The following is a 12,864-nucleotide window of genomic DNA, read 5'->3' as shown; positions in this document are numbered from 1 at the left end:
TTGCACCAAAATCATTTTTTTCTGGAAGGCAAAACTGTTACTTCCTGGTTGTTTAATGAAAATCAATCTGCGATTTTGTAAAATATCAACTTATAGAAGATCCAAACTTACAGCAATTCTCTTTTTCAATCCACTCTGTGCTGAGAATTCCAAATGATCTGCAAGCTTCTCCATAGGCAGCTAATGAGCCACACAGCTGGAACTTTTTGTTGTTGTAACATCCATCAAGAAAACAAGATTCATAAAAAGGAACAGGATCCAGGAGTCCATAACAGGGCTGGAAAAAGCCTTTCATATCAGTCAGTTTGAGGCAGTATCCATCACTTTGAAGCTTCTGAATGTGGACGTTGTCACAAGTTGAGGCATACTGAGAGTACTGCAACTCATTACAGCTAAAAATACATATTGATAGACAATGTGTAAGATGAAATGGCTACAATCAGCTTATGGTTATTCAAGTGCACAGTATATTCATGGACAAGTGTGTTCCCTGCCTGAGTGTTTCACAGACAAAAAACACACAAAGGTCAGCACCAAAGGCCATGACTAGGGATGCTCATTCCAATTACACGGAGATTACATTTCTGCGTTTCTGATCGGAAATCGGCATTTCCATTTGGAACTCGGAAAACAGAAATTGTAAATTGGATTTCTGAAGAATTACCACATTACCACAACTCGGTAATTTTAGCCAAATAGAACAGAACTTGGAAGCATTGGACCAATCAGAGAATGCAGAGTCAACTCAGAAGTATTTGGCCAATCAGATAATTATTGTTGTTTATTTATAAATGCTAAAAATTACCCAAAAAATCACTACTCTTGCGGAAATTTCACATTGCTGCAACTCAGTAATTTTAGCCTAATCACAGAACTCAATGTTCCAATGAGAGAATGCAGAGTCAACTCGGAAGTATTTGGCCAATCAGAGAAAAATCGGAAATTGGAATACAGAGATCGGAAGAAAGCGGAATCAGTAATCGGCATTTGCAGAAATCGGCATTTTGGACCATCCCTAGTCATAACGACTTTTTTGACATAAGGAAGGTATTTTGATGTCTGCCAAGGGTCATACACTAAATGAAAAATATCACTTTCTATGCTGATTAAAGGATGTTTAGAAAGAAAAACAATGAAATAGCTATTTTCTTTTTGTCTTTTTGTAGGACCATATACCTGCTCATAAGGCAAGATGGTGAATGGTTAAAAGAATTTGGAGCTTGAGTGTATAGACCACCCCTTTTACCAGATCCTGCTCTATATAGCATTAAAGGGACTCCGAGCAGTGCAGAAACTATGGAAAGATGCATACCATTTTGAAGGCGTAGGGCGGTGGTTTATGTGTCATTGGAAAGAGCAGAAAGAGAGCTTCAAAATGGTATGCATCTTTCCATAGTTTCTGCACTGCTCGGAGTCCCTTTAAAAGGAGTTTTGAAGGGATGAATATTTTTTTTATGGTTTTAAGTTGATAGCAGTAGCAGAGCAATATTTCAGTGACCTTCCATTGATATTTTTTGGAACACCTAAAAGAACTTGAAAATGGTGTGTCAAGTGTGCTAAACTTTAGGTTGAATATGTGTAACAGAGTGCAAATTCCATGGCTCTGCATCATATCTTCATTTCCTTCTTGGCCAAAGATAGACCTTCTAGTGCCCCCTCATAAGTCTATATAATCTATAAGAGGCTTAATTACAGATTTGCATGAAATATACTGGTTATCTGATTGATTATGTGCATGTAAACCATTGACTGAATCTAGCTACCAACAGATTTTAAATATGCTTGCTATTCCATGAATATCAGGGCTTGTGTCAATGACCAAAAATATTTTTGTGGACAATCCAAATGTAATAGTCACTTGTGTTCCATTAACCTAAGATAAAAAAAAAGCCTCTATTATGGGAAAAAGGTACCAAATGTAACAACATTCAAGTTATTAATGCTGTGATACAACAATTTATGAAAGTTCATAGACTATAGTGTTGAGCTTGTGTCCTATGCTTGAAGGGGCTTTCATTACAATCATGCAAAAAGGCGCCTGGAAATGTAGGCACCTCAAACTGCCATTAGTAGAATATTAGTAAATTTACCAATATTCTAAAATTTTGCAGTGAAAATTACGATACCAGTAAATGATATCAGTAAATGATACTGATATTTTACTACAGCTAAACCTAATCCTATTCTCACACATAACTATCCCTCTACTGATGCCTAACACTAACCACCCCCTCTTCGATACCTAACCCTAACCAACACCCTTGCCAATGCCTAACCCTAACCACCCACCTCTGATGCCTTACCCTAACTACTCCCCCTGCAATACCTACCCCTTACCCCCTCACACACACACACACACACATAAACACGCACACTGACATTTAACCTTAAATCCCCTGCCACAAAAGGGAAACCACTGGGTGACGGCGTCCTTAAAAATACCAGCTGATGCAGGAAATTTGGCGCTGATTGCAACAAACTTCCATGGAGTCCCTGGTGCCCAAATGTAATACCTCCCTTTTATTTGGCTGCAGCTGGATCTTTGGATATACTGTAGTCACTTTGATTTGTTGCTTTCATTGTAGCTTACCTAAACTCTACTTATCAGATGTCATTTAACGCATGCATGAAAAAAGGGCGCAGTGAAAAAAGGGCCCGGCTGGATAATGAAATGATGCCGGTGGATAACGAAATCTGATAACGATAAATGTTATCGTTGTCAAACTTGGTTATCAATAATTACCGTTGTAAAAATAGACGGGAAATAATAACGAAAATATACTAACGTTAAAAATCATTACGTAATTCAACAATACAGCTTAACCCAACCCTACTCTCACACAGAACCTTCCCCTGGTGCTGCCTAAAACTAACCACTTCCTTGGCGGTGCCTAACCCTAACCACTCCCTTGCTGGCGCCTAACCCTAACCACTCCCTAACCCCCCCCAGTGGTGCCTAACTATAACCACCCCCCGAGTGGTGCCTTTTACTCATAGAAATGATATCTTTGATAATGTAAAATATGTACATACAAACAAAATAATATGACAAAAACTATAATGTTGCAAGCTTCCAAAATGATAACATACTTCAAAAACGTTAATGTTCTAATGTTCTTAACGATATTTAAAGCGGCACCCTTTTTCTTCTTTTTTCGCTGTCTTAACTATAATTGCACTAAAGTCTATGGCAGCGCTCTTTTCATCCACCCTCAGCCAGCGTCCTTTTTTTCCTGCTACCCATTTAACACATTGTTGACTTGTCTATTCATTTAGCCTTTTTTTACAAACCTTTTTTGCATTCCATTTGTTTTCCAGCTTTGTGCCAACACAACACTACTCACAACAGGCTTGCCTCGCAGGGTAACATAGTCATCAGTTAGGTCTCCATTGAAGTTGCCACAAAGACCACAGACTTTATTTTGAAGTCGCTCACTGATGGTAATTTTTATGATGTTGAAGCCATTGTAATGGATCTGAATATCAGGGCTTGTGTCAATGACCAAAAATCCTTCCATGCTGTATATTTTTGTGGACAATCCAGTTACAAATGGAACTGTCACTTGTGTTCCATTTACCTAAGATAAAAATAACAGTCTCAAATAAACACCTATAATATGTTAAACATGTACCAACTGTAACAACATTCAAGTTATTGATGCTACGATACAACAATTCATAAAAGTCCAGGTCTAAAATTTCAGTGAGGGATGATAAAAAAGATCAAAGAATCATCTCTGGTTTATCTGTTCACTAACCTAGGGATTACGCAAGACTTACTGCAGACAACTGAAGGAAAACTGCATTTTTAACAGAACAACATTCAGTTGTCTGAACATCAGACTATGCTAATAAAAAAGTAAATGTTTTAACTACCAGTTTGTTAATTAATGCATCTAGTGCTCCCAGCTAACTGTTGCCTGCCCTACCTTATTGAACTATATAGCAACTGGCTAAGGGCAACTATAGGCACTGATTAGCAACTCCCAGGTAGTAGGATTGCCCTTTACTATTTTGATGAGGAAGGATAAGAGAACTTTGCATTATAGCTTGAATAATCTCGTTAAAGGTAGTTTCCACAAGACATTCAGGCGCATCACATCATGATGCGGTATAAAACTAATTTTTCATTATCGTTGTAACGATCGGTGGGCGCAGAGAGTATCTGATTTACCGGTGATCTGCAGTATCGCCGGAAATACAGATATATACCAGATTATAAGTGATCTGCAGTCTCACCGATAATCCGATATACAAACTAACCTCTGTTCGCCTGAGTAGAGTGTAGTGTTTTGGTGTAACAGTAACACTAGGAGGCCTAGGCCTCAGTGCAGCAAGGAGAACTGCACGTATTCCTTCTGCAGACCTGAGCTCTCCAAGACGGGAGGAGTCAGACTGACAGTAGGAAGGAAAGTCCGAGAGTGACACTCAGGAAGAAGTATCACTAACAGGACTGGGAACCGCCTCCAATCGTGAGGTCGGTTCTCGAGGTCAGACAAGCCAGGTCGTACACACACGGACAGATAAAGTACAAATACAGTAGGCAAAGGCGGAGTCAAAGTACAGGCAGGGTTCGGCAACGGGGTATCAGATATATCGGGGTACAAAATCAGGAGGCAGAAACAGAGTCTTGGAACGAGCCGAGGTTCGGCAACAGAGTATCAGAAATATCGAGGTACAAGGTCAGAGTTCAGGAGGATAGTCGAGGCAGGCAAAAGTCATAACATATAATCACAATCAAACTAGTACTTTAGCTATCAAATATCTAGCTAAGTGTAGGATTACAGCTCCAGCTGGTCCCGGCACACTTCAGGATCTGACTACGGATCTGGGTGCTCCCACGTATGTGATCGCACGCCAGACAAAGAGCAAGTGAACAACCAGCAGTATATATACTCTAGGACCTTTCCAGGACCTCCCTAATTGCTGGTCCAATGAGAGCAGTGGAATTTGTCAGCTGACCCAGCTGGTCAGCCGACACCCTTCTAACTGTTATTTAAACTCTGCCTTTCTGCTCGCGCGCGTGTAAGTCTGAATCTTGGTGGACTATCAGTCCCAGCCACACCAGTACTGTCATGCAATGTATCTAGTGCGGGGGCCGCCTCTGATGCGGATTCCGCCGCACTGCCTATGCGGCATGCAGCGTTTTTTCCGCGTTGTGACGCCATGCTGGACGCGGAAACAGCCGCCTCACCTTGAGAGACGGCGGCATTTCCGCGTTTCCTTACAGTACCCCCCCCCCGAGGAGTGGACTCCGGACAACTCCTACCAGGTTTCTCGGGATGTAAGGCATGAAACTCCCTTCTTAACTCGTCTGCATGCATGCGTGAACCCGGTACCCATTGTCTCTCCTCAATGTCGTACCCTTTCCAATGTACGAGGTACTGAACCGAGTTTTGAACCGTGCGGGAATCTAAAATCTTTTCCACTTCATATTCAGGTTGGGCATCTACTAACACAGGAGGAGGAGGAGTGGGACCCACCTGGACTGCGGGTTTAAGAAGTGATACGTGGAAGGACCTCACTCCCCGCATGCTGGTGGGAAGATCAACGGTATATGTGACCTCGTTGATCTTCCTAGCAACCGGGAATGGACCCACGAACCTGGGACCAAGTTTGTCAGAAGGTTGTCTCAGGGTCAAGTGACGTGTAGATACCCAGACCAAGTCCCCTGGTCTGAACCTCCACTCCACTGAGCGTTTTTTGTCAGCTTGACCCTTCTGACTCAAAAACGCCTTTTGTAAACTATCTCTCACCGTGCGCCAAATGTCTTTAAAAGACCTCTGCCAGGCCTCCAGAGCTGGAAACGGGGTGGAGGCCACTGGAAATGGTGAGAACTTGGGCAATTTTCCAGACACAACCTGGAACGGAGAGAATCCGGTGGAAGAGCTTTTCAAATTATTTTGTGCGAACTCCGCGAAGGGCAGAAATTTAACCCAGTCGCTCTGCGTCTCCGCAACGTAGCACCTCAAAAATTGCTCCAATGACTGGTTGATTCTCTCCGTTTGCCCATTGGTCTGTGGGTGGTAGCCCGATGAAAATGACAGCTTCATGCCCATCTGTTGGCAGAATGCCCTCCAGAATCTAGAAACGAACTGGACTCCCCGATCCGACACTATGTTCTCCGGAATGCCGTGCAGCCGGAAGACATGTGTAATAAACAAGTCGGCCAATTCCTGGGCTGAGGGGAGTCCTTTCAAGGGCACGAAATGGGCCATTTTACTGAAGCGGTCGACTACCACCCAAATGACCGACATACCTTCTGACTTGGGAAGTTCGCCCACAAAATCCATGGACAAATGAGTCCATGGCTCACTCGGGGTGGGTAAAGGCTGCAAGGTACCCACAGGTGCCAGCCGGGAGGGTTTACTCTTAGCGCAAACTGCACACTCCCTAACGAACTCCTTGCAGTCTGCTGCTAAAGAAGGCCACCAGGCACACCTGGATACTAGATCCTGAGTTCTAGATGCCCCAGGGTGTCCCGCATTCTTGTGAGAATGAAACATCTGCAAAGTGCGGAGACGAAAGGGTAGGGGTACAAACATCACCCCTTCAGGTTTCCCTTCGGGGACATCCTGCTGAAAAGGCCTCAGGGTCTCTGTCCAGTCCTCCCAAGTCTCAGCTGCCGCTAACACTAGCCTCTGTGGGATAATGGACTCTGGGGCAGGAGGCTCGGCTGTCTCTGGCTCAAAGCATCTGGACAGAGCATCTGCCTTAACGTTCTTGCTGCCCGGGGTGTATGTAATCAGGAACCTGAACCTCGAAAAAAATAACGACCATCGAGCCTGACGGGGACTTAACCTCTTAGCCCCCTCGATGTATTCCAGGTTTTTGTGATCGGTGTATACCGTAATCATATGCTCTGCTCCTTCCAGCCAATGACGCCACTCCTCAAAGGCAAGTTTAATGGCAAGGAGCTCTCTGTTGCCTATATCGTAGTTTCTCTCTGCCGGAGAGAACCTACGAGAGAAATAGGCACAGGGATGTAATCTTCCCTGCAACCCTGATCGCTGAGACAGCACAGCCCCTACCCCGACCTCTGAGGCGTCCACCTCAACAATAAAGGGGTAAGAAGTGTCAACGTGCCTCAGAATGGGTGCTGAGCAAAACAAGTCTTTCAGAGTGGAGAATGCTCGTAGAGCTTCTGGAGTCCAGTGGTTAGTATCTGCCCCTTTTTTTGTAAGACTGGTGAGGGGTGAAATGACCGTGGAATACCCCTTTATGAACCTTCTGTAATAGTTCGCAAAGCCTAAGAACCGCTGTAAAGATTTTAACCCCACGGGTTGGGGCCACTCTAACACAGCAGAGACTTTGGCGGGATCCATACACAGGCCCGTGGTGGAAATAATGTAACCCAGAAAGGCGACAGATGTTACTTCGAAAATACATTTCTCAAGTTTAGCGTATAACGAGTTTTGTCTTAGTTTGCTGAGTACAAATTTCACATGCGTTCTGTGCTCAGAGAGGTTGTTGGAGAAAACAAGTATATCGTCTAGATAGACCAGCACGAATCTCCCCAACACCTCTCTGAAGACCTCGTTGATGAGTTCCTGGAAAACGGCCGGGGCATTACATAACCCAAAGGGCATCACTAGGTACTCGTAATGCCCGTCTGGCGTGTTAAAGGCCGTTTTCCACTCATCACCCTTTCTTATGCGTACCAGGTTGTACGCGCCCCGTAAATCCAGTTTTGAGAAGATCTTGGCGTCTGTGACCTGCGTAAATAAATCGTCTATCAGGGGTAACGGATATCGGTTCTTTACCGTGATTTTATTCAGTCCCCGGTAATCGATACAGGGCCGCAGGCCCCCGTCTTTCTTTTTAACGAAAAAGAAACCTGCTCCAGCAGGCGATCGGGACGGACGAATGAAACCCTTGGCTAAATTCTCACGGATATATTCTTGCATGGCCAACTTTTCTGGCCCAGATAAATTGTACAGATGACCCCGAGGAGGCATACAACCAGAACGGATATCTATGGGGCAATCAAAAGAGCGATGTGGGGGTAATTTGTCTGCTGCCTTGGGACAGAACACATCAGAATATTCTAAATATTGCTCAGGTACCCCTTGTACATGAACCCTGGTTTGGCCCAGTGTCACCTTCCCTAAACATTGCTGAAAGCAGCGTGCTGACCAAGAAACCAGTTGGCCGGTGGCCCAATCGATGTGCGGAGAATGAAGGTGCAACCATGGCATGCCGAGTATAATGGTGGAAGTAGACATATGCAACACAAAGAATTGTAATTTTTCCCAGTGCAGAACCCCTATGGTGACTCCCACCTCTGGTGTCTGAGACAGTGGGTGACTCCCTTGCAGAGGAGAGTCATCCACTGCCGTAACCTGGATGGGTGGTTGTACAGGTGTGAGTGGGATACCCAATTTCTTAGCAAACTCAAAATCCATAAAATTTGCCGCGGAGCCTGAATCGATAAAGGCTTCCGTGACCTCGGTTTTATCTTCCCACGTAATGGTGCAGGGAAGAAGCAACCGTTTTTCTTCTAAGGGTAAAAGTCGGACGCCCAGGGTGTTACCCCCTACCACTCCCAGGCGGTAGCGTTTTCCCGGCTTATTAGGGCAGTTTCGTACTATATGCCCCCCTTCAGCGCAATACAGACACAGCTGTTCGGTCATTCTCCGTCTTCGCTCCACCTGGGTCAATTTTGACCGACCAATCTGTATTGGCTCGGATGGAAGCAAGACCGGAGAAGACGAAACAGTAGGAGGTGGAATCACTGGGGCTGTGGCGTAAGACACCCCTCTGACACGGGAACTACCCCTGGTCTGCCTTTGGTAGCCCAGCCTGCGGTCGATCCGGATGGCCGCTGAGATGGCCTCATCGACTGTTCTGGGTTCGGGCTGACTTAACATCATGTCAGAGACCTCATCGGACAGCCCTGACAAGAAACAATCTAACAGGGCATGAGTGTCCCACCTGGCCGTAACTGACCACCTCCTAAACTCGGCCGCGTAATCTTCGACCGGACCTTCGCCTTGACGCAATAGCTTGAGCTTCCGCTCAGAAGTCGAGGCAAGGTCTGGATCGTCGTAAATTACCGCCATAGCCTTAAAGAATTCCTCTACAGAGGTAAGCGCTTTGTCTCCGGTGGGCAGGCTATATGCCCATGACTTGGAGTCGCCGGACAACAAAGTTTTAATAAACGTGACCCTCTGGGTCTCAGTACCCGAAGATTGGGGTCTCAACTCAAAATAGGAAAATACTCTACTCCTAAAATTCCGGAAGTCAGATCTGTGGCCGGAAAAGCTTTCAGGGACAGGCATACGTATGTCAGAGCTAGGAGAGGATCGCACATGATTCACTGATGTCTGGAGGGTTTGTACAGACCCTGATAGGGCATCAATAAGAGTTATGTGGGTGCCCAGTACTTGATTGATGTTGTCCACCGAAGCGGCAAGTACACCCAGACAATCAGTGTTTGCGTCCATTTTGTATTTTGGTCTGGCGTTCTGTAACGATCGGTGGGCGCAGAGAGTATCTGATTTACCGGTGATCTGCAGTATCGCCGGAAATACAGATATATACCAGATTATAAGTGATCTGCAGTCTCACCGATAATCCGATATACAAACTAACCTCTGTTCGCCTGAGTAGAGTGTAGTGTTTTGGTGTAACAGTAACACTAGGAGGCCTAGGCCTCAGTGCAGCAAGGAGAACTGCACGTATTCCTTCTGCAGACCTGAGCTCTCCAAGACGGGAGGAGTCAGACTGACAGTAGGAAGGAAAGTCCGAGAGTGACACTCAGGAAGAAGTATCACTAACAGGACTGGGAACCGCCTCCAATCGTGAGGTCGGTTCTCGAGGTCAGACAAGCCAGGTCGTACACACACGGACAGATAAAGTACAAATACAGTAGGCAAAGGCGGAGTCAAAGTACAGGCAGGGTTCGGCAACGGGGTATCAGATATATCGGGGTACAAAATCAGGAGGCAGAAACAGAGTCTTGGAACGAGCCGAGGTTCGGCAACAGAGTATCAGAAATATCGAGGTACAAGGTCAGAGTTCAGGAGGATAGTCGAGGCAGGCAAAAGTCATAACATATAATCACAATCAAACTAGTACTTTAGCTATCAAATATCTAGCTAAGTGTAGGATTACAGCTCCAGCTGGTCCCGGCACACTTCAGGATCTGACTACGGATCTGGGTGCTCCCACGTATGTGATCGCACGCCAGACAAAGAGCAAGTGAACAACCAGCAGTATATATACTCTAGGACCTTTCCAGGACCTCCCTAATTGCTGGTCCAATGAGAGCAGTGGAATTTGTCAGCTGACCCAGCTGGTCAGCCGACACCCTTCTAACTGTTATTTAAACTCTGCCTTTCTGCTCGCGCGCGTGTAAGTCTGAATCTTGGTGGACTATCAGTCCCAGCCACACCAGTACTGTCATGCAATGTATCTAGTGCGGGGGCCGCCTCTGATGCGGATTCCGCCGCACTGCCTATGCGGCATGCAGCGTTTTTTCCGCGTTGTGACGCCATGCTGGACGCGGAAACAGCCGCCTCACCTTGAGAGACGGCGGCATTTCCGCGTTTCCTTACAATCGTCAGTTAAAATCACGTACATACAATCCTCAGTCAGGACGGCACAGAAGCACATCCACATGGGTAAATGCCATGATGAATCATTGGGAGGTGTGGAAAAGGTCAACGTGTCCCCCCCCCCCCCCTCCAATTCAGGCTTTTTCAAGACCATTGTTTACAATCAAACATGTGATATATTCTATGCAGAGAAATCTTGGCGACCATGGTACTTTCTTTACAAACTTGCCACAGAGGTCAAACAAGGACTGTCTCTGTACCCATTACAGAGCAAAGATGAAATTTACATCTATAATTCTTCTCCTGATGACATGTCTAATATGTTGATCACTTCCATGCTGCTGATTCTTCTTATGCTTCGCCCTGCTAATTAAAATGTAACATGGATACAATAGGTATAATTTTTCCATTTAAAGGCTCATACATATGTTAGTGTTCTTAGCCGAGATGGCTGGTAGGGGCCATCTCTGAAAATGTTGCATTAGTACAGCTATAGTATACCCCAAGCTCCACCAAGGTCACTTAATGATCTAGCATGCTTGATTTTTAAGCAACAATCAGCAACTGAGTTCATTATTCCCCTTTTTTCTTCATCTGCAGAAGCCACTCCATCGTACAGATCAATGTCACCCCTCCTCCACCCTCAATAGAGACATAACACACTGCATGGCGAGTGCCTAGTGATGTGTCTGTACAGCACTGGAACCCTGCACTGTCACCCAGATGATCAAGTAAGTTTGAGCTTAGCAGGCAAAACATACTGTGCATTCGTACACAGCTTGAGCCTGCTCCTCTTCCTGACACATCCATACAAACACTGCTAATAACATCCCAACTCTTAACTCTTTTTCCAACTCTTGTTGCTCACAGATTATAATGCTGTCAGGGCAGCAGCGCATAAGAACTTTTAGTTCATTTGCAACCTTGCTTTGATTTTCAAAAGTCTTATATGGTTTGGTTTGCTTACTAAAAAAAATATCTTTAATTGTAGTAAATTACATAACAAAACATAATACATGAAAGCACCACTTGAGGGAGATACAGTATATTGTCAAAAAATATACATTTTTAGTTAATGCTGCATTCTGCATACCATTACCATTGTCACAAACAGTCACAGGGGACACTTTTATTTGTAAAATATCTACATGTATTCTTGAAAAAACATTCTGTTATTTTTTTATGAAAAAAATCAATACTGTGGAAACTGCCAGTAGCAGTAGGTATGAATTCTGCTGACTATGCAACTCGATTTTCACATTTGAAAGCTACAGAGCCATTTGCAAGAAGCGTAATAACAACATCTATACAGAAATGCTGTTGTTACCACACATCTTTACAAATGCTTTGTAGCTTTTGCTGAAGTCAGCTCTACTGCTAATGGCACAAGTTAATTTCCACTAAGTTTCTCCAGAGAAAAACTGACTGAGGGATTTTTACAATTGTAGAATTACTAACTAATTTAAAGTGGACCTGAACTCAGAACGTCCTCTCTGCCCTAAAAGATATCACACAGCGTAACAACCTTTAAGGCTGCTTTCACAGTGGGACGTTAAAGTCCCACGTTACAGCAGCCTGTAACGCAGCCCAACTCACAGCACTGAAAAATCAATGTGCTGTTCACAGTGCACACGTTGCATTAGAGTATAACGCTGCATGTTTAATGAAAGTGCAGCATGCGGTGCATTATACTCGTACTTTGCTGCGTTACACTGCTTGCACATGCTCAGTATTGTCTGTTTTTGTTTTTTTTTTTTTTGTTTTTTTTTTAAGCATGCGCTGTTTTCGTTGTGTTTGCTATTGAGATTGTGATAATATATAGCTGACATGGCTCTGTGTCCTCCGCCGGCCTTATGCTGTGATATTCAGTGCAGGAGAGGAGGAGGGGAGAGTCCGCTTTTGTGACTAGCCACATGGCTAATTAATATTCACTGCACTGTGCTGACGTAACGTGTTTACTTCCTGGAGCGGCCGCTTTGTGCGACGATTGGCTGGCGGGACCACGTGATGCGGAGTGTTCTGATCACGTGGTCTCCACACTCTTTTGAGGCATGCGCAGTTTTCGTTCTATCAGTATAGAACGAAAATGGCGCACCAAGAGCCGCATAACGCGGCTCAATCTGTTGTCCAACTTCAACACCACCATGTGTTGCGTTAGGGGCACGTTATGTGACCTTAACGTCCCCTAAAGCGCAACTTCTTGGTGTGAAAGAGCCCTTAAGAAAAACATTTCTTTGTTACAGCTAATACAAATCCTTCAGTAAATCTGCAGTGTGTCTACCTTTTGCTTTCATGGAAGCAGACA

At 44.7% G+C, this 12,864-nt stretch overlaps 1 protein-coding gene across 1 annotated transcript in view; it reads right to left on the bottom strand.

Moving 5' to 3' along the window:
* The window catches only part of TECTA (tectorin alpha), a 143,322-nt gene that overhangs the window by 23,345 nt on the left and 107,113 nt on the right, over positions 1-12,864 (bottom strand). The window contains exons 15-16 of the mRNA XM_068241002.1: positions 3,292-3,578; positions 112-392 (exon numbers count right to left, since the gene is read on the bottom strand). Of these exons, the coding sequence (XP_068097103.1) occupies positions 112-392; positions 3,292-3,578 (568 nt within the window). The remainder of the gene's footprint in view (positions 1-111; positions 393-3,291; positions 3,579-12,864) is intronic.

Source organism: Hyperolius riggenbachi, chromosome 6, assembly GCF_040937935.1.
Source record: "Hyperolius riggenbachi isolate aHypRig1 chromosome 6, aHypRig1.pri, whole genome shotgun sequence".
Lineage (NCBI taxonomy): Eukaryota > Metazoa > Chordata > Amphibia > Anura > Hyperoliidae > Hyperolius > Hyperolius riggenbachi.
Note: the sequence above shows the minus strand (reverse complement) of the source record. Positions and strands in the feature narration are given on the sequence as shown.